General features: G+C 47.1%; 1 protein-coding gene across 4 annotated transcripts in view; it reads right to left on the reverse strand.

The window, feature by feature from the left end:
* Window positions 1-8,406, reverse strand: part of CENPU (centromere protein U) — a 45,710-nt gene extending 37,304 nt beyond the window's left edge. For 2 of the 4 annotated variants that reach the window (XM_059882327.1, XM_059882329.1), the window contains exons 1-3: window positions 7,206-8,406; window positions 5,276-5,324; window positions 2,479-2,596 (exon numbers count right to left, since the gene is read on the reverse strand). In XM_059882327.1, coding sequence (XP_059738310.1) covers window positions 2,479-2,596; window positions 5,276-5,324; window positions 7,206-7,333 — 295 coding nt within the window. In that variant the 5' untranslated portion in view covers window positions 7,334-8,406. Of the gene's footprint in view, window positions 1-2,478; window positions 2,597-5,275; window positions 5,325-5,592; window positions 5,787-7,205 lie in introns of those variants that run through there. The other 2 variants (XM_002698654.6, XM_059882328.1) reach the window with 2 other exon arrangements.
* Window positions 8,407-21,620: the final 13,214 nt, after the last annotated feature.

Below are 21,620 nucleotides of genomic sequence, written 5' to 3' on the forward strand. Positions count from 1 at the left end.
AAAGAATCCACCTGCAACGCAAGAGACCCTGGTTCGATTCTTGGGTCGGGAAGATCCGCTGGAGAAGGGTTAGGCTACCCACTCCAGTATTCATAGGCTTCCCTTGTAGTTCAGCTGGTAAAGAATCCGCCTGTGATGTGGGAGACCTGGGTTCAATCCCTGGGTTGGGAAGATCCCCTGGACAAGAGGCTACCCACTCCAGTGTTCTGGCCTGGAGAATTCCATGGACCGTGTAGTCCATGGGGTCCCAAAAAGTGGGACAGGACTGAGCGACTTTCGCTTTTACTTTTCAGAGCTGTTTAGATGATTTCACAAAAGGAAATAAGTGAGCAAAAGAGCCAGAAAAGAGAATATATAATGTATGAGAGCATTTATATAAAGTTCAAAAACAGGCAAAACTAAAACAAAATGTTAGAAAGATGATAGGGGTCACTTTACATCCAGAAAGAGGGAAGAGTGCTTCCATCCTGGTGGCAACATTCTGCTTCTGCATCTGGGAGGTGACACCTAGGTGAGTGTTTTCTAGTAACTTCCTGGGCAGAATGCTAAGAGAAGTCAGTCAGACGAGAAAGACAGATACTGTGTGATATCACTTATGTGTGAAACGCAAAAATACAACAAACTAGTGAATATAACGAAAAGCAGCAGACTCCGAGATACAGAGAAAAAACCAGTGGTCACCAGTGGGGAGGGGAGAGAAGGGCAGTACAGGAGAGGATGAGAGGTGCAGACCACTGGGTGTGACTGGGCTCAGATGTCCTGTACAACACTGAGAATACAGCCAAGATTTTATAGTAACTGTAAATGGAAAGCAAGCCTTAAAACTGTGTAAAAAATTTTTTTAATTAAAAATAAATTTTGAAAAAAAAGAAAATGAGGCCTATCCAAACCATGGATTATTGACCTGTAAGAATTTTTAGGAATAAAATACTGAAATTTACTACCATGTAGATGAACCTTAAAACTACTACCCTAAATAAAAGAAGCCAGTCACAAATGACCACATACCTCGTGTAAGAAGCTATTTAAATGTTCAGAACAGACAGATTCACGGAGACAAGAAACAGGTTCATGGTTGCCAAAGGGCTCCAGAGAAATTACTAGTGGACGTGGAGTTTCTTTCTGGGATGATTAAAACGTCTTGAAATAGAAAACAGTGATGGCTGTACCATCTTGTGACTAAACTAAAATTGAACTGAACCGTACACTTTAAAACGGTGAATTGTACGGCATGTGAATTACATCTCAATTTTTAAAATTATGATTTCTTTTAGATTCAGACCTTTTACATTTAGATTTCTTTTAGGTAAGAAATTAAAACATTTTACAGGTCACTATAAAAGATGTTCTGGTAATGATTACTTTTCATCATGCCAGAAATACAATAATTTCCTTTATTAACCAAAATTAAGACTCAAAATACTAGACACCAAATAAAAAGTATGTGAGAAGGTTTATGTTGTCAAAATTCCCTTGAAACTTACTCCTACAACATATGCTGTATGCTTGCATATGACAACTCAAGAAAAAAATGTAAATTAATATATGAGATTCATAAATTAAACAGGTTTTATTTTACCCCTACTTTGATTCAAGTTTCCCACCTCATTTAGAATAAATTCAATTTCTTTTTGTGTGTGTGTTAGGAGAAGGCAATGGCACCCCACTCCAGTACTCTTGCCTGGAAAATCCCATGGATGGAGGAGCCTGTTAGGCTGCAGTCCATGGGGTCGCTAAGAGTCGGACACGACTGAGCAACTTCACTTCCAGTTTTCACTTTCATGCATTGGAGAAGGAAATGGCAACCCACTCCAGTGTTCTTGCCTGGAGAATCCCAGGAATGGGGGAGCCTGGTGGGCTGCCGTCTATGGGGTCGCACAGAGTCGGACACGACTGAATCGACTTGGCGGCAGCAGCAGCAGCTGTTCTAGATGTGGGCATACCAGCCCTTCTCTATCACCTCTGGCCTCTGGAATGGCCAATGACGGACAGAGCAGGCCCGCCCGGGCAGGTCACACACTGTTCCCTGGCCCGCCAGTGGCGGCGCTGTCTCCCAGACACTCTGGGCCCATGCGTGAAGCTCTCCTGCAGCGTCCTCCGCCTTCCTGTGTCTAAGAAAAGGAAGAATATCCTTCTGCTCCTCCCTAAATTAAAGCCCATTTCCACGTGACTACTGGAGGTATGAAGTGAGAAATATTAGTCTACATCCCTCGTTACAAAGTCATATAACAGGAGCCCAACATATGTCTGGCTTGCTGACCAGTGCCAGCAGGAGAGCCCCACTTTTTTAGTTTTGGGGTACCCAGAAGTGAGAAAAATTAATTCAAATTATCAAATACTCCCCAGAACACTGTATTCATGTGTGGACCACCTTGCTTTTGTATGTGAAGGCATTTCTACATTTTTATTAGTAATTAGCCTAAATGCTGTTGCTCAAAATACTTTAAAGTTTTCAAAATATAGATTAAAAATACTAACCAAAGGTTTCATAGGATTCTTCATCTTTCTCGTTTTCACCCAGCCTGCTGAGGCTTGAGAGCTGAGAATGATCAGGAAAATCAAATACATCCAGAGGCCTGTGCTTCCGGCCAGCTTTCTGAAAGTGAATGAAGTTCAAAGTCACTGGATTGGCCATAACAAGAACATCACAAAGCCGATCTGCATGGCAAGGACGCTGCTGCTGTCACCGGTGCCTATGGAGCGAGTCTTCGCACTCTTGGGGATCTAAGGCGGGGTTGGGGAACTTTTCTAGAAAGAACCAGGGAGTAAATACAGTTGACCACTGAACAACGCAGGGGCTGGGGCGCCCAGCCGCCATACGGTAGAAAATCCCCGTATGACCCTGGCAGCTGGCTTCCTTATTCGAGGTTCCACCTGCGGGGGTTTCAACCACCTGTGGATAGTGTAGAACCTACTACTGAGAACAGTGCAGGTAGAGTGGATCCTCCCAGCTCAAACCTGTGTTGTTCAAGGGTCCCTTGTACCCAAGACCGTGGACCATGAGGCTCTGCAGCAGCTCAGCCGTCGTGGTGTGGAAGCAGACGGGGCCGTGCAGAAAAAGCACAGTCGTGCTGCAATTCAGCCTTATGGATCCTGAAATCTGAACTTCATGTTTTCACATGCCGTGAGATAGTCCTCTTTGATTTTACTTCAGTCATTTAAAAATGTAAAAACCATCCTTAGCTCACAGGGCCACAGCCGGCCACTCCTAAGCCACCAGGGGCTTGCTCCCCAGAAATAGCCACTTAGCCCAAAGTTCCCAGATGATTTTAGGTCCATGAACCAAGGTAAATTGGAAGTGGACAAACAGGAGATGGCAAGAGTGAACATCCACATTTTAGCAATCAGTGAACTAAAAGGGACTGGAATGGGTGAATTTAATTCAGATGACCATCATATCTACTACTGTGGGCAAGACCCCCTTAGAAGAAATGGAATAGCCCTCAGAGTCAACAAGAGAGTCTGAAATGCAATACTTGGATGCAATCTCAAAAACGACATTTCCAAGGCAGACCATTCAATATGACAGTAATCCAAGTCTATGCCCCAACCACTAATGCTGAAAAAGCTGAAGTTGGATGGTTCTTTGAAGACCTACAAGGCTTTCTAGAATTAAAATCCAAAAAAGATGTCCTTTTCATCATAGGGAACTGGAATGCAAAAGTAGGAAGTCAAGAGATACCTGCAGTAACAGGCAAGTTTGGCCTTGGAGTACAAAACGAAGCAGGGCAAAGGCTAATAGAGTTTTGCCAAGAGGACGCACTGGTCATAGCAAACTCCTTCTTCCAACAACACGGGAGACGACTCTACACGTGGACATCACCAGATGGTCAATATCGAAATTAGATTGATTGAACTCCTTATTGCAAAATTCAGACTTAAATTGAAGAAAGTAGGGAAAACCACTAGACTATTCAGGAATGACTAAAATCAAATCCCTTACGATTATATAGTGAAAGTGACAAATAGAGTCAAGGGATTAGATCTGATAAGAGTGCCTGAAGAACTATGGACGAAAGTTCATAACACTGTACAGGAGTCAATGATCAAGACCACCCCCCAAGAAAAAGAAATGCAAAAAGGCAAAATGGTTGTCTGAGGAGGCCTTACAGATAGCTGTGAAAAGAAGAGAAGCTAGAGGCAAAGGAGAAAAGGAAAGATATACTCATCTGAATGCAGAGTTCCAAAGAACAGCAAGGAGAGGTAAGAAAGCCTTCCTCAGCTTTGAGGATACACAGGGGTAAAACTCCTGACTGCAGGAAAGAGACTTACAGGGCAATATACTAATAAGCCCCATGAAGATTGCCCCCTACATCCTCATGAAAGACCACAACACATAGAAAGCTACATTCAGTAGCTCTGGACAATGTGGAGGGAGCCATTAACAGACAAAAAAATTAGTGGAAATTCTGGAGATAGACTAAGACTCCAAACAAAAACTAGCACTCACAGACCCTCAGTGCAAAACCACCCAAGGGGTGTTTGGGGTTAGAAGGAACGTTGAAGGAGAGCTGACGGATCCTCTGGCCTCCCTGAGCAAAAAGGCCCCCAGCCATGTACGGCAGCTGCCTTCCCAAGAAGAGGACAGGAAGCTGGAGAAACCCATCCAAAGAACGGGCGGGCTGCGGTGGGGCTGCAGAGGGACCCCAGGACTTCCCAGGGGAGAAAAGGGCCCCCTCCAAAGCCAGGGGCCTAGGGAAGCAGGGGGAGACACCCCCCCAAGAGAGAGAATCAGGGGCGGGGCACAGAGCAGGGAGAACCCCCAAGGGCTGGGCACCCCCATGCAGACACTGCCTAAGGCGTTTCATGTGAATCTCTGAGGCCAACTCAACAAGCTGCTGGAAAAGCACATGAAGTGAGCTGAGAGTATTAAAGAAATGCCCCTGCCTTCACACATTTATTTCTAAGGCTCACCCCAGCCTACAGTAAAAATACCATGTGAGTAAAACTACATGGAAGATGATGAGACCATAACTGTGGAAAACTATTAACATGGAGAAATGGCTACGAGTGAAAAAAGCAAAATACAGAACACTGCACAATTTTTAAACGATGCCAATTATCCAAATGAAAATGAAACCTAGGCCCAGAAAAAAAGATTTAAAATGTTAATGTTCTCTCACTTGTACTGGAACGAACACAAGGAAAATGAATATACTTTTCCACTACAAGAAAATAGAGCTTACCAAGTCGACGGAATACTGAGTCTCCCACAAAATGTTATTTTGCATTTTCAATTACGAGCATTACATTAAAATATATAATGATAACTTACATCTTTCATGGAATGTGTTCTGCCTGAATGGTTCTTCGAAAATCTCGCACTAGGAAAGAGCAAACACACACACAAGTTAGGAAATACTTTAAAATAACTGGGGAAACACTAGAACTGGCGATGGAGTCCAAGTATTTTCTTTCCAAGTTACTCTCCTTGTTAGTTGCACTAACAATGTGCACGCGATGAAATTCAGGTAATGGCAAACCCTTTGGAAAGCAGAAGCCACATCTCCCACGCATAAATAATTTATAGGCCAAATCATACTACCCACATATAAATAACATAGCTCTGCCCTCAGGGCACAGAGAACTAACCCTGCCATCACCCGTGTCCCTGAAGTCACATCAACAGCCAAGGCTGGCATCCTGCAGAAATGTGCTAGAGGTGCGTCTTTCTTAAGCACCGGACCCTGATGCATCCCGTGCCTGGCTCTCTCACACAGGTGTTCTCATTTAGCTCCTTAACGGTCCTCCAGGTAGAAGTGAATCCCTCCATCCAGAAGCATGTTTGCCCAAAGCCGCAGGTGGCTGGGAAGGAGGGAAGCCTATGATAAAATCTGCTGTCAGTCCATACCCAGAGCTGCCCTCTTCCCTCCCCTTCAGGATCCCTCCAGAGGGCATCAGGATGAAAGGATAAAGTTGCATCTTTAATCAGCTTAAGTAAACCAGATGTCACAACAGAGACCCAAAGAATAAGTGAAAATAAGCGACACGGGAAATACCTCTGCCGGTGACTGTGGGCTGAGTACCCTATGGGCTCCAGCATGGTGCCAGGGAACAGGACATCCTGCACCACCCTGCACAGACCCTCCACTTTCAAATGAACCTTGCACACACCCGTTAACAAAGAGCAAAGTCCATTTAGTGTCTGAACGAGTTTTGAGAAGAGTCTGAGAACCTTCTGTACAGCCTTTACCCCACTTCACCCACTGTTCATTTTGTCTCACCGGCTTCCTGTGTGTCTGTGTACGGTAACCTGGGGACACACGTGTGTCTTTTCTAAGAGGGCATTATCCTGTGTAGTCACAGCACAATTTCCAAAGCAAGAAATTTAACACTGACATCATTGTCTAATTTACAGTCCATATCCAAATGTTATCAATTGCCCTGTCATGTCCTTTAAGGTTTTCCCCAGCTTTTTTTAAAATTTGTTTTGCTGTTGTTTCCTTTAAAAATTTTCTTCTTGTTCTAGCATTTTTTTTTAAAGGAAATACAAGGGGACATAAAATTAAGATTTCTTAAAACTTGTGTTTTATCATACGTGCACACTTGTGTATCCATTGTGATGTAAACTATTAATACTGTGAATTACAGTAAAAAGAAAAAGTTGGAAAACTGAGGAGTGGGTCACAAACATCAGGAATCAGAATCACCTGGAAAGCTGTTAAGACTGCTTGGCTCCACCTCCAGAGTGGCTGATTCAATAAACCTGGGATGGCGCCTGATGGACCCTGCATTGTTAACAAGCTCCCGGGGCTGCTAATGCTGCTCAAGACACCACAATTTGAAAAAAACAATCCTTTATTTGATTCTCAGACCCAAAAAAGAAGATGGAGCAGGTATTCGTTTTACAGCCTTTATGATTCTGGGGTTCAGAAAAGTTAACTGACATCAGTGGTCACACAGCCAAGTAACAGGACTAGAAGGCACATCATATAAGGTCTTAACCCACTCTTTCCTGCCTTGTCTTTGCTCAACAATGTGGTCAAGTTTCCTCCTCACCTTAGGCTAGGAGGAAGGTGAGGTTACCAAAAGACAGAAACCTCTGTGATAACACATGGAAAAATTTTGGTGTAGGCATACTACTGCGTTTCCGGGGGAGGGATGAACAAATTTCATGAGTTTCGATCAAAGACAAAAATGCTATATGTGTGTGTACCGCGTGGGGAGGGGCGGGGGAGGGAGAGAGAAACCCCCTACTGGCATACCTGATAAAGATCAGCTGGTAAAGAATCTGCCTGCAACCCAGGAGACCCAGGTTCCATTGCTGGTTGCGAAGATCCCCCGGAAAAGGAAATGGCAACCTACTCCAGTATTCTTGTCTGTAGAATCCCATGGACAGAGGAGCCTGGTGGGCTACAGTCCATGGGGTTGCAAGACTCGGACAGGACTTAGCGACCAAACCACCGACACCACTATGTCAGCTGAGTCTCAAGCATCTTACTCCTTCCCAATCCTCTCTGGGAGAGTCTGGTCCTACCCGCTGGCCACAGGAGCCTAGTCTGTTTACTCCACCACCCTGCTTTGTCCTGCTCCAGCCTGTTCCCTACACTGGCTCTCCTGCACCCTCACGCTGCATCTACAAACTGCACCTTCTCCAGCAGCCCTCGCACCGCCCAGGTGGGACTCCTCCGGCCTTGAGGACCAGCCCAGGCCTGCCAAGGCCCCTCCAAGCCAGGCCCAGGCAGAGCCCTGGATGTGCTTCAAACACCTCCAGAAACACTTGGCAATGACTCCGAGAAAAATAACGTTTTAGAGAGCAGATAGGCAACGTATTTTAACCTGCATATCTTTTGAGCTTAAAAAAAAAAAAAGCTTGAACCATCGTGGCTGGAGTCCCCCCCTTTAAAAATAACAAGAGGCAGCCTGGGCTCCCCCGCCGACTTAGTTCAGCTTTACAGTCTGTGGTTTGTGTTACAAAAACAAGCAGGGTCTTGAAAATAAGCATACTGACTCCAGCCCGAGTGTCAATGCTAGTGTTCTTGCTAGAAGGTGAATTCTGGCAAGTAGTAGGTACTCCTTAAGTTACTATTCGTGGGATAGTTTCAGAACACCTGGCGTCTACTTTAGAGCACGTTCATCCGCACAAAGTAAGGGGACGCTAGCCGACGCCTCTCCCCACGCCAGACACGGCTGTAAGCGGACGCCTTTCAACCTCCCAGCAATTCTGTCACGGTGGGGACGTTATCCCCACTTTACAGAAAGGCCCCGGGCGGTCAGTCGCTCGGACACGGTGCGCAGAGGCAGAGCCAGGGAGCTCGAGAAGCCCAAGCCCGGAGGAAGAGGAAAATAAAGGGGGGGGACCCCGGCGGCGCTACGACGGCCCGCAGAACTTACTGCGACAGCCGCGCAGGCCGTGGCCGATCCATTCCAGCCCGCAGCGCTCGGCGCCAACGCAAAAACTCCCGCCAAACCTCGCGCTACTCCCGGCGGCCAATCCAGGCCGAGCATGCAGAAACGCCCCGCCCCCAACACGTCCCCGGCCCCACCTCCCGGCTCCGTCGGTCTGAGGGCCGGGGCTCCGCCCCATCCTAAGGCGCTAGAGAAAATGCAGCCTGGAATATGCGAGAACAGAGCTGGAGTCCACGCCTTACAATTAGTTGCTGACGGTCCCCGCCCCCTCGAGACGCTAAATCCTTACCTGGTTTTTCTGCCTACCCGTCCGCCATGCAAGTTTTCCGCCAGGGCCCGCCCCCGGGTTGGGGAAGGGAGGAGCCACTGCGGTAAAGCTACCTAAGCGCGAGCTCGCCGCCGAGGGGCGAATCCAAACCCGGTGTCCTCCCGCCGGGTGCTTAGGCGCCTGCGCAGTTGTCTGGTGTCGTGCATTGAAAATTGACAGGATTAGGCTTTCAGTACCGCTGGTACTGAATCAGCTGTGTGAGCTTGGCTTATTATTTTATTTCTACCCCAGTGTTTTTATTCGTAAACGGGGAGGACCCCTTCTAATATGCTCTGATTCTCTGCTTTCTCTTTAAAAACGTATAATCCTGCAAAAGAATGATGTTGGACTTTTTATCACACCATAAATAAAAATGAACTTAAATGGGTCAAAGACCTAACTGTAAGAGCTGAAACTCGTAGAAGAAAACACAGGGTAAAGGCTTCATGACATTGGATCTGGCTATGATTTCTTGGATGTGACGCCAAAACCACAGTTTGGGATGATGAAAAAGTTCTGGAAATGAATAATAGTGGGTGGCTGCCTAACTGTGAATCACTTAAGTAGGGCTACTAGATTGTACAGTTAAAAATGGTTAAAATGCTAAGCTTTGTCATGTACATTTAACCACAATAAAAAATTACATTTCATGCATACACAAGAATATAGCACATATAATATAAAAATAAAAATGGCCACTTGGGAGTTCCTTGGTGTCTTACTGGTTAGAACTCAGCACTTTCAATGCAGAGGCCCAGGCTCCATCCCTGGTTGAAGAACCATCCAGCATGCCTCACAGTACAGCCAAAATACTAAAATAAGTAAATACAAATTAAGAAAGAAAGAAAATGGTTGAAACTTAAAAGCTTTAACAACAACAAAAAAAGAGCATCCGTGTGCTCACCAGTGGATTAGGAAATTAATAAGTCATTCCTTCCAAGGATAACCACTGTTCTGATTTTGTGTTTCTCATTTCCATGTTTTTTCTACCGTGCTGCTGCTGCTAAGTCGCTTCAGTCGTGTCCGACTCTGTGCGACCCCATAGACGGCAGCTCACCAGGCTCCCCCATCCCTGGGATTCTCCAGGCAAGAACACTGGAGTGGGTTGCCATTTCCTTCTCCAATGCATGAAAGTGAAAAGTGAAGGTGAAGTCGCTCAGTCATGCCCGACTCTTAGCGACCCCATGGACTGCAAGCCTACCAGGCTCCTTTGTCCACGGTATTTTCCAGGCAAGAGTACTGGAGTGGGGTGCCATCGCCTTCTCCGTTTCTACCTTGATACATCCCTAAATGATGTATTAATTATTGTATGTTTTAAACTTTATATAAATGATATTTAGTATGTATTTTGGAAGTGCTCTTTCTTACTCAAAGCTTTGATTTTTGGGTTTATCCACATTGATGCAGGCAGCTGTCATTCATTCATTTTCATTGTCTTTGGAAAGTATTAAGTATATCACATTTTACTAATCCATTCTTCCGTGTATGGAAACATCAGTTGTTTTCAGTCTTTGCTGTTGCTAAAAATGCCACAGTAAACATTCCTGCAAAACGCTTACTCCAAACCTAAGTGTATTGCAGTCAAAAACCTAAGAGACAAGGATAGATTCAGTAGTAGTATTATTGCTTCAAGGGATAAAGACATTTTCAGCTTTACATAACAATGCCAATTTTCACTCTCTCTCTCTCTCACTCTCTCTCCTGCTATCTTCTAAATAAAATAAAGCTGTAACACTGATTTGCCTAAGAACTATAACACGGTTTGTCCAAGACCTGAGAGCTGAGGGAGTCTGGAGAGGCTACTCCTCAGCATGTCCCAAAGGCGCTATCTGCTGAGCCCCAGTAGCTGTTACCCAAGCCGGTGGGGGTTCTTCCGTCCTTTCTCTTCTCTGTGCCAAAGATCAGACCAATGAAACTGTGGGCACCGGTCAGATATTTAGCAAATTTTCCGGTGGGCTATGGAGGGGATTCCTTGGCACATTTTTCCCACTGCTTTTTCTTCCTGTCCTTCAGCTCTCTCCCGGGACTCAAGCCCAGCCAAAACTAATGAAACTCAGGCTCTGATGTCTCATTGCAAAAATTCACTGAGAGACAAAGAGGTGGATTGGTTAGGATCCAGAGAGAACCACTCTTCAGAGTGTGAACCATTGCCGAGGGCAAGGGCTGGGGCCTGGGATTAGGTCTGGCTAGGTTTTAAATCCCATGGACGGAAGAGCCTGGTAGGCTGCAGTCCATGGGGTCGCTAGGAGTCGGACACGACTGAGCGACTTCACTTTCACTTTTCACTTTCACGCACTGGAGAAGGAAATGGCAAGCCACTCCAGTGTTCTTGCCTGGAGAATCCCAGGGACGGTGGGGCCTGGTGGGTTGCCGTCTATGGGGTTGCACAGAGTCGGACATGACTGAAGTGACTTAGCAGCAGCAGCAGCCAATTTTTACACATTGTTTTGTTGACTATATAATTTACACCCCCATCAGCAATATGTAAAAGTGCCCTTCACTCCACATACTTGTCAATATTTAGAATTTTCAGGATTTAAACATTTTTCTTGAGTAGCAAGTTGAAATGGTATCCTCTTGTGTTCTTGATTTACATTTCCCTTAAGTTGGTCGTCTTTTCTTTGTTTACAGGTCCTTCCTGATTCCTCTTCGGTGAAACACCTATTTACCCCACTTAGGAATCATTTGGGCAATTGCCACAGAAGAATAAATCATCTTTGTGGTTTTGAAGGTAGTTCCCCGCTGATGCATAGAAATAGAGTTCCTAGAATCACTGGAAGCTGTTAACCCATAAGAGTGTGGAAAGCTAGCTCAATTTCCCAGGAAAGGGGTTACAGTCAAACCTTTTGCAGTTATGGAGCTGAAAACCACCCAAGTGTTACAACAAGAAGAGGCTCAGTGCTCTGGGTGGAGATAAAAACTCAACCCAAGTAGGTTTAAATGCTAAAAGAATTTATGAGCTCATGTCACTGAAAAGTCCAGTGGCAAGATGGCGGCAAGATGGCTCACTTTGACCTACAGGTTGGAGAAGCCCCCAGGGCTCTGAATCTATTTCCTTGCCCTTCTGGAGCCTGAGCTTTTCCCCCAGCCTGGGTGCTGTCACCATCATCGCCTGGATTTAGTGAGCATTTACTATGATCCAGGCATCGTTCTAAGTGTTCAGCATCTATGAACACATTTCATCTTCTCAATAACCCTCTGTGACAGGCACCAGAACCTCACCCTGCACGTGAGGAGACTAAGGAGCAGTCCACAGGGAGGAAGTGGCTGTGGTTGTGCTAGATCTGAGGACTCTGTCCGGGAGCCTGCACCCAGCAGCTTTTCCATGTTTCACATCGGAATTCCATCTTTCAGAGAAAGCTGCTATGTCCCAGCAATCTCAGAAAAAGATGTACTCTAATTTTACCAGCGTGCATCATGTACCCACCTGTATTAGTCAGAGTTCCAGAGAGAAAGAACCAATAGGATGTGCACTGGGGTTGTGAAGAAGTAAGGACAGGGTGGGGTGGGGCGGGGTGTTGACAGGACTGGAAACAGGAGCCAGCAGGTCTGGAGCCCCAGGGAGGAACCTGGAGCCACGTGAGGAAGCTCAGAGGTGCTGCAGAGCGCCTACGGCCCGATCATTGAGCTATGTAATATACTTTCATGTTTGGAGAATTAAAGAAAAAACAAAAACTGTTGCTTCTCTGATATAAATACAGAAAATAAAGAACTACAAAACATTCTGGATCCTTGGGATAAACAGAATGGTTAGGTATGGACACTTCTCTGCAGAAATATATCTTCCTTGTGGAGTAGGTTGATCTCTATATTAGTTCTATCAGTTCAGTTCAGTTCAGTTCAGGTGCTTAGTCGTGTCTGACTCTTTGCAACCCCATGGACTGCAGCACACCAGGCCTCCCTGTCCATCACCAACTCCTAGAGTTTACTCAAACTCATGTCCATCGAGTCGGTGATGCCATCCAACCAGCTCATCCTTCATCGTACCCTTTTCCTCCCACCTTCAATCTTTTGCAGAATCAGGGTCTTTTCAAATGAGTCAGCTCTTCGCATCAGGTGGCCAAAGTATTGGAGTTTCAACTTCAACATCAGTCCTTCCAATGAATACTCAGGACTGATTTCCTTTAGGATGGACTGGTTGGATCTCCTTGATCCCTCCTTGAGGGTCCAAGGGACCCTCAAGAGTCTTCTCCAACACCACAATTCAAAAGCATCAATTCTTTGGTGCTCAGCTTTCTTTATAGTCCAACTCTCACATCCATACATCACTACGGGAAAAACCATAGCTTTGACTAGATGGACCTTTGTCGGCAAAGTAATGTCTCTGCTTTTTAATATGTGTCTAGGTTGGTCATGGCTTTTCTTCCAAGGAGCAAGTGTCTTTTTATTTCAAGGCTGCAGTCACCATCTGCAGTGATTTGAGAGCCCCCCAAAATAAAGTCTGTCACCATTTCCACTGTTTCCCCATCTATTTCCCATGAAGTGGTGGGACCGGATGCCATGATCTTAGTTTTCTGAATGTTGAGTTTTATATCCTGGAATTATTAGCTTGATGTTTAAGTAAAGTATAAATGAGAATATTATTATTTATCTTATAGGATTATCATAAAGATAAGAGAGAAAGAATTTGGAGGTCAAAGCATCTGCAATGCTGGAGACCCAGGTTCGATCCCTGGGTGGGGAAGATCCCCTGGAGGAGGAAATGGCAACCCACTCCAGTACTCTTGCCTGGAAAATCCCATGGACAGAGGAGCCTGGCAGGCTACAGTCCATGCAGTTGCAGAGTCAGACACGACTGAGCAACTTTACTAGACAGATAGAGCCTGGCAGGCTACAGTCCATGGGGTCGCAAAAGAATCGGACACGACTTAGTGACAAAACAAGACAGAAGAAGGGCTTAACTACTTCTCACTGAGCCTCTCTGCTCTTAGCTGTTGGTAGCGCCTTCCAATGAATGTGCTGTTCTGCACTATGTCCACGAGAGGGCAGCAGAGGAACGGGACTGGAGACTGGAAAACAACCAGAGATCAGAGCTACTTCCTTATGTTCACTGTCAATAATGTTTACAGTTGACTAAAAGTCAGTTCAAGATTGATAAGGCTAGCCATCTTAACTGCCACTGCTCAACTCATTTTCTCCTTCATGTGCATGATGCTCTTCCATAATGTATCAAAGCCATTCCAGTAAGGTTCCCTTAAGGCAAAGAGGATGATTTTCTGTTGTGGAAAAGAAAATCAGTTACTTCCTAAACTTTCCAACTTTCTTTTTTAACTTCTTACGCACCTGTGAGTTATTGGGTATGCACGAGAATAACCCACTGAGCCTGGTAATTCTCAACAGGAAGAAACTAAAGTAGTTACCTATTTCAAACAGACCAACGGTTTGACACTGCAGAAAGAATCATCCCAGGAGGGTGAGAGGCGGGGCCAGGAGGAAGGAGACCTCCCCTTGGATGCCCCCTCTTTCAGAAAAAAGGCGAAATAAAAATTCAGAAAGGTAGGACTATTCGGTACCGTTTACTAAGTCAGAGGGCAGAAAGATTTTTCCATCAGAGCAAACAGCAATGACATTGGTTCCCTCCCTCCCAGGTCACGTGCTTTCCAACACCATCCTGGCTCGGATACCCAGCTACTAAACTTGTTTGTTCTGTAACTAATGTTCTACTTTTTCCAGACCTAACTGGCACTTCTCTTATCCAAGCTGAGATCACAGGGCTAAATAGGTTGGGTCACTACCTCCAGACGATGCTTTGTCACGTGTTTCAGATTCCGTTCCCAGCTCCCCGCAGGACTCAGACTGTGGTGTAGGAACCCAGGCAGGAGCATTCTAGCAAAATCCAGGATTTCACTCTCACTGAGGAAAACCAACTTCCAACCTGCAAAGGGAATAACTGTATGACTCAGACTTGTACAAGGACCAGAGGAGCTCAAACAACTGAGAAAGAGCAAAGGAAATGGAAAGACACCCCAAAGAAAACGATTTTCTTAAGGCAAGAAGGGACATAAAATTTCTACACGAGAAATTCGTCTCCATGATTCACTCTCAAGCTCTGGTCAGAAAAGAACTTTCTGGAAAAAGTTTTCATCCTGGTAATGAGCTTGCTTACTTCCCAGAAGGAATCAAGCTCTCACTTACCCCTGGGCCTTTGCACGTGCACCCTCCCTAGAGCACTCTCTTACCCTGCCTGGCTGGCTCCTGTGCTTTATTGCAGTGAGACCATAGAAATCGCTTCCTCTAGGAAGCCTTCTCTGATTCTCCAAGTCCAGGACAAGCAGGGTCCTCTCCTCAGGGACCCTTTCTGCTTAGCTGAGAAGGGAAAAGTGGATGAGCCAGGGACCTTCAGACAAGCTCAGGTCACCTACCTCTAACCCCAGGTGACCCAGAGACCATCTTCCTGGAACCTTCTGTAGCAAGAAACAGCTCGCCCACCCCACTCTCTGGCTGTTGCCGTGTGCAGGTCACTCACCCCTTTGACTTTGTGCCTTAACAGAAAAAGATTATCTCCTTACCCCTCCACCTCACACCATTGCCAGACCACAAATATACTCAGTAATCTGTCTCCTGGACTTGGAGAATCAGAGAAGGCTTCCTAGAGGAAGCAGCTTCTATGGTCTCACTGCAATAAAGGACAGGAGCCAGCCAGGCAGCGTAAGAGAGTGCTCTAGAGAGGGTGCCTGTGCAAAGGCCCAGGGGTAAGTGAGAGCCTGATTCCTTCTGGGAGCTAGAATAAGCCCCATGTGGCTGGAGGAGAGTTGGGGAGGTGGCAAGGGATGAGGCTGGGGAGACAGGCAGGAGCCCTGCAGTTCCTTGCTCCTCAAAGTATAACGCACAGGCCCGCAGCACTGGCTTCAGCTGGAAGGTTATTAGAAGTGAAGAATTTCAGGCCTGATTCCAGATTTATTGAATCAGAATCCACATTTTAAGATCCCCTGGGGATCTGCTGTACAATCAGGCTTGTGAAGCCTTCCTCTAAGTACATTCAGCAGTTCCAACTTGTGAGCAATAGGAAACCTGGGCATGATTGAGCAGGGGAATCACGTGACTAAGACTTGGGATTTGGAGAAGTCATTCTTGCTGCAAAGTGGAGGGAAAGGGGCTGAGTTAGTAGAGATCAATGTAGGAGATAAGGACGTCAAGTAAGAGGATGGTACATGGTCAGGGCAAGAGATGGTGCTCTTGGGCGGTGGGACTAAGGGAATGCGGGAAGGGGACGGATTTGATGGCCCACAGGGTTAGCAGCAGCAATCCTGGTGCCTGAGCCACCTGTGGCTGCCCTGGAGTTTCTCCCAGATGGCAGAGCCTAGAGACAGCTCCGCCTGGGCAGGGCAGGGAGCTGGTAGGAACCAGTATCAGTGGGTGTGGGAAAGCAAAAGACTCAAGAACAAGAGTCCCTCTGGACCTGCGCTCGCTGCCCAAAGCAGAGTGTGAGCCGACTGGTTCCCCACACCCTCCGGGTGGAGCAGGGACCTTGTAGCTGGCAAGGACGGTTTCTATTAGATAAATGTGACATCCACAACCATCCCCTCCCTAAAAGATCTCCACAAAAGAGAGTGGCTAGGAACTTACATGCAAAATATATTTGTGAAAAGAATGCTGCTTCCGGGCAAAGAACAAATCCCTTTGCACCTGAAGAACGGTGCTGGGGGAGCAGAATTTACCTGGCGAGACTGCCACCATCCGAGGAAATCAGCAGCGAAGGAGTGAGAAGTCAAAATGAAAATGCTAGACTTCTTTTTATGCCAGATGTATGGATGAATAAGTCAGGCTGGTGAGTTTTCCAGTTCCTCACGCTGGGTGAAGGGGTGAGATCAAGATGAACACAGAGTTGAGCATCACTCAAGGTTACAGGGGTGAGAGGGCAGCTGGCTGCAGGGATTGGGGGGTTGATTACTCAGCTAAGGGAGGACACAGAGGAGCTATCTCTGTGCTGTGAGCCACAGGAGAGTCCCCTTTAGCCACACTCACAGCCACGGCCACCACCTTCCATAGTAACTGCGGAGAGGGTGGAGACTGTGGGGGCGAGAGGGATGCTCTGGGCCTGATCATCCAACAGACCCATGGCCTCCCTTCTCACGGTGCTCCCTTCAGTCCTCTGTCCACTGCTCTGCCCAGTGGCTGGGGGTGGGCTGGCAGCTTCTCTTCCGCTGTGAAAAGCAGCCATCACTGGGAATAAGGATAAAACACGACAAGCAGAGTCCAGAGTCCCTGGCATTTACCCGATTCCTCCGGGTGGCTTGACTCAAACTGCAGTGGAGACTGTAGCTGGCCCTGGTTGCCTAATTAAAAAAAAAACAACAAAACAAAAAACTCATCCAACACAGCAGTGGGGCCTTTGGGATGCTCAAGACACTCACCAGGCATCATACCATGCAGGGGGGAGGGACAGAAGGGAGGTGGCCCAGACACGGAGAGACCTTGGAGTCAGAAAATCCAGCTCAGTCACTTACTAGGACCAGTTGGCTGATCTCTCCAAGCCTCGCGTTTCTCATCCATAACAAGGACATAATACTTCAACGAAAGAAAAAGAACTATTCAGATAGGAGCTCCTTAATTTTTCTAGGTCAATCACCATGGATCTACCTATATCTACCCCACGTTCTCTAGTCCCCTTCCTATTACAATAGAAGCCGCATCCTACAATAGAAATGCCCCATTGATGGGCGATCTCTGCAGTTGACTGCGGCTCTAACCTGCCCCGTCTCAGGACAGCTGTCCCCCTTGTTCCGGATTCATCACTTTCTGGGTCGGTGGGTCATTGTCACCACTGTATCTCTCATCTTCAAAACCCCCACCACCAGCAACAAAAAAAAAGCAAGACTCTCTACTTCCCTGCCGTTCTCCAGTTACCATCCCTCTACTCATGGGACAAAACTTCAAGACAGAGCCGGCCACCCTGTGTCCTGACTCCCTAGGACTCAGGAACTCGCTCCAGCAGGCTTCTGGCCTCCTTGCTCTGCCGGACACTCACTGCCAAGTTTGCCGCCATTGCCAAATCCAGCTCCTCCGTCCCCACCCTATTCCCTGATGCAACAGCAGGCTGTCATATCGACCGCCTCCCTCCCCTCCTGACACTCTCTGGGCTTCAGGGACACCGTGCTCTTCCTCCCGGCAGGTGACTCTCCACCCCCGTGGCTGCCCCTTTTCTCAGTGCCCCCAACCGTGGAGGTCCCCTGGGGCTCTGCTTGGGACCTGCTCCACTTCCTTCCAGGTTTCCGCTTCCCCAGGCTGCCTGATAAAGCCTGCATTTTCTGTGCTGTTAACTTTGCAATCTGTCATCTCCTGAGCAGTCTTCTGAGTGGCAGATGATATCTATCTTTTGAATTGTCCAGCAGGAACTTGAGATGGAAACCGGCCCCACCCAGCCTCTCAAGTCCTTTCTCCAGGGTCTTCCCATCCCAGTAAGTATGGCTCCACCATCCACCGCAGCACTCACCCCCGAGCCCACCCTCTTCCCAATTCCATCTATCTTTTGAGTTGTCCAGCAGGAACTTGAGATGGAAACCGGCCCCACCTGGCCTCTCAAGTCCTTTCTCCAGGGTCTTCCCACTCCAGTAAATACAGCTCCACCATCTACCGCAGGGCTCACTCCTGAGCCCACCCTCTTCCCAATTCCCCAAGCACAGTGGTTCGGCCACCAATGGCTTTTAAATTGACTGTCTTCTGTCTCCACCGCCACCAACCTGGTTCAAGCTGCCTCACTTACAGGTTAGCCTGTCCTCACCCTCACTCGGCCTCTCCTCTGACCCCTCTGCACCTGGCTGGAGGGGTCATTCAGGGAACGTCACTCCTTGCCTCAGAAGCCTTTACTGGTTTAAAAACCCCGGATTCCTTTCTGGGCTGCAGGGCCTGGTAACCGGTCCTCACGCTTCTCTAACTTCTCTCAGTCGCACTCTTCCCCGCGCTTATGATGCTGCAGCCACGCCAGCTTCCTTTTAGTGCCTGGACTGGAGCCAGCTGGCTCCCACCTGAGGGCCTTTGCACACGCTGCTTCTATTTGAAAACTCTTTCTCCAAAACTTTGCAGGGTTCCTCCTCCATCTTCAGGTTATCACCCCAAGTGTCACGTCCTCAAAGAGACCTTCTCTGGACACAACGCTGAAGACAGGCCCTGGTGGCCCCCTCACCGAGACTCCACCTGTTGTCTTCAAAGCCCCCATCGTGATCTGAAGTTGTCCACTCACTTGTCTGCTTGCCGTCTGTCTTTCTCGGCAGAGAGTTACAGGGCAAGGATCCCGTGTGCTGTACTCACTGCCGAGTTCCTGCAGCTCAGAACTGTGCCTGGCACTTAGCCAATGCTAGACACAGAACTGTGGATCTGTAGCCTGCAGTTTTGTGGGGGCTTTGTGAGGACTGAATGAGAACGTAAGTTGAGCACAGCCTGGTGCACTGCTCATAGCAAGGCCACGACACGGAGCTGTCATCACCTCCACAGCTGATGATCCTGGGACGTCCAAGGGTCCTCATGAACCTGCCACATGACTGTGACCCAGCTTTACACCTACTTTCCTCCTGAAATAGAGTGGCTGGTTCTACCTGACTTTTGATCCTTGATGGATGTGGGGTTTCCAACGTCACAGACGGCAACTGTATTTCATGTATGATGAGCTATAAACCAGAATGACACTGGCAAGTGGTCACAGCCTGTGCTGTGGCAAAGGAAAACCATTAGGTAGGAATCAAAACCATCTGGACTGAAGCTCAGAGGCATAGCTACTGGCACCAAGAAACAATCCAATGACATGTCTCTGTCAGGAGGTTACTGGCCCAGGCAGACAAGAAGCAACCTCCACAGTGTGAGGTGGAAAGCTCAGTGTCTGGAGCCAGACTGCCCAGCAGATATACATGTGACCAGTAAGCACACGAAAAGATGCTCAACTTTATCATCATTCAGTTCAGTTCAGTCACTCAGTCGTGTCTGACTCTTTGCCACCCCATGAACCACAGCACGCCAGGCCTCCCTGTCCATCACCAACTCCAGGAGTTCACCTAAACTCATGTCCATCGAGTCGGTGATGCCAGCCAGCCATTTCATCCTCTGTTGTCCCCTTCTCCTCCTGCCCTCAATCCCTCCCAGCATCAGGGTCTTTTCCAATGAGTCAGCTCTTCACATCAGGTGGCCAAAGTATTGGAGTTTCAGCTTTAGTATCAGTCCTTCCAATGAACACCCAGGACTGATTTCCTTTAGAATGGACTGGTTGGATCTCCTTGCAGTCCAAGGGACTCTCAAGAGTCTTCTCCAACACCACAGTTCAAAAGCATCAATTCTTTGGCACTCAGCTTTCTTCACAGTCCAACTCTCTCACATCCGTACATGACCATTGGAAAAACCATATCCTTGACTAGACAGGCCTTTGTTGGCAAAGTAATGTTTCTGCCTTTTAATATTCTATCTAGGTTGGTCATAACTTTTCTTCCAAGGAGTAAGCGTCTTAATTTCATGGCTGCAATCACCATCTGCAGTGATTTTGGAGCCCCAAAATATAAAGTCTGCCACTGTTTCCACTGTTTCCTCATCTATTTCCCATGAAGTGATGGGACCAGATGCCATAATCTTCGTTTTCTGAATGTTGAGTTTTAAGCCAACTTTTTCACTCTCCTCTTTCACGTTCATCAAGAGGCTTTTTAGTTCCTCTTCACTTTCTGCCATAAGGGTGGTGTCATCTGCATATATGAGGTTATTGATATTTCTCCCGGGAATCTTGATTCCAGCTTGCAAATCAAAACCACAGTGGGGTATCACTTCACACCCACGAGGATGGGTATTATCAAAAGAAGAGAAAGAAACTAGCAAGTAATAGCCAAGGAGGTGGAGAAGGTGGAACCCTTGTACACTGTCCCTGAGAATCTAAAATGATTCGAAAAACAGTGTGGCAGCTCCCCAGAAAATGAATGACACAGGATGACCCAGTGATCCAGCAATTCCACTCCTGGGTGTTTATCCAAAAGAACTGAAAGCAGGGACTCAGAAAGATATTGTACAGTGACGTTCACAGTGGATAGTCTCAATAGCTAGAGGGTAGGAACAAATGTCCATCAACAAATGACTGGATAAACACAATGTGATGTAATCGTACAAATATTAATTCAGCCAAAAAAGTGAGAGAATCTTGACATTTGTGATGACACTTGGACCCAGAGGGCATAATGCGAAGTGAAATAAGCCAAAGAAGGATATGCACTGTATGACTCATTCATATACGGCACCTAGAGCGGTCAAGTCCAGAGACAGCAGAATGGTGGTGGCCAGGGGCTGGGTGAGGAGTGAACGAGGGTTATTACTTAATGGGCAGAGCTGCAGTTCTGGAACGTGACAAACTACTGGAGATGGATGGTGGTGACGGCCGCACAGGTATGAACGCACTAAATGCCACTGAACCATATGCTTTTAAATGATGAAGATGGGAAATCTTGGGTGTGTTTTACCAGAATTTTTTTTTTTTTAAAGAAAAAGACAATGTTTTTATCAACCTCATTACAGAAGCTTGGTTCAAACTTTCAAGTATTTGTTCAAATGAGAGTTATCTAACAAACACTCACCAGTTCCTAAGTCCTGTGCTGAGAACTCAAGCAGACAGGAAGGTCACTGGGCTCCCCAATGACTTGAGAGAGCAAGAGGGAGATAGGGAAGGAGGAAGGTAAAGCACTTGAAAAGTAAGATAAAATGGCAGCCTGGATGAGGAGTCTTACCAGAGAGCTGGGCACAGGGCTTAAGCTTTAGAGGAAGAAAGCAGACTTCAGCACCCCAAAACTGAGACCAAAGCAGGGGATGAAGGCATATTTAAACACAACAGGCTACAGAAGAGGCCAGGGCCGGGGGTGGGGTGGTGGGGAGGGGGTTGGGGAACGGTTAATTCACACTTCTGGAAAAGACAAGTCTTTTAAGATGACAGCGTAGGGTAGCGACAGGGGAAAAGAAACAGTCAGCCGCTATGAATGAGCCATCTCCCCCGACAGCGTTATGGGAA

This window comes from Bos taurus, chromosome 27 (genome assembly GCF_002263795.3).
Source record: "Bos taurus isolate L1 Dominette 01449 registration number 42190680 breed Hereford chromosome 27, ARS-UCD2.0, whole genome shotgun sequence".
NCBI classification, from domain to species: domain Eukaryota; kingdom Metazoa; phylum Chordata; class Mammalia; order Artiodactyla; family Bovidae; genus Bos; species Bos taurus.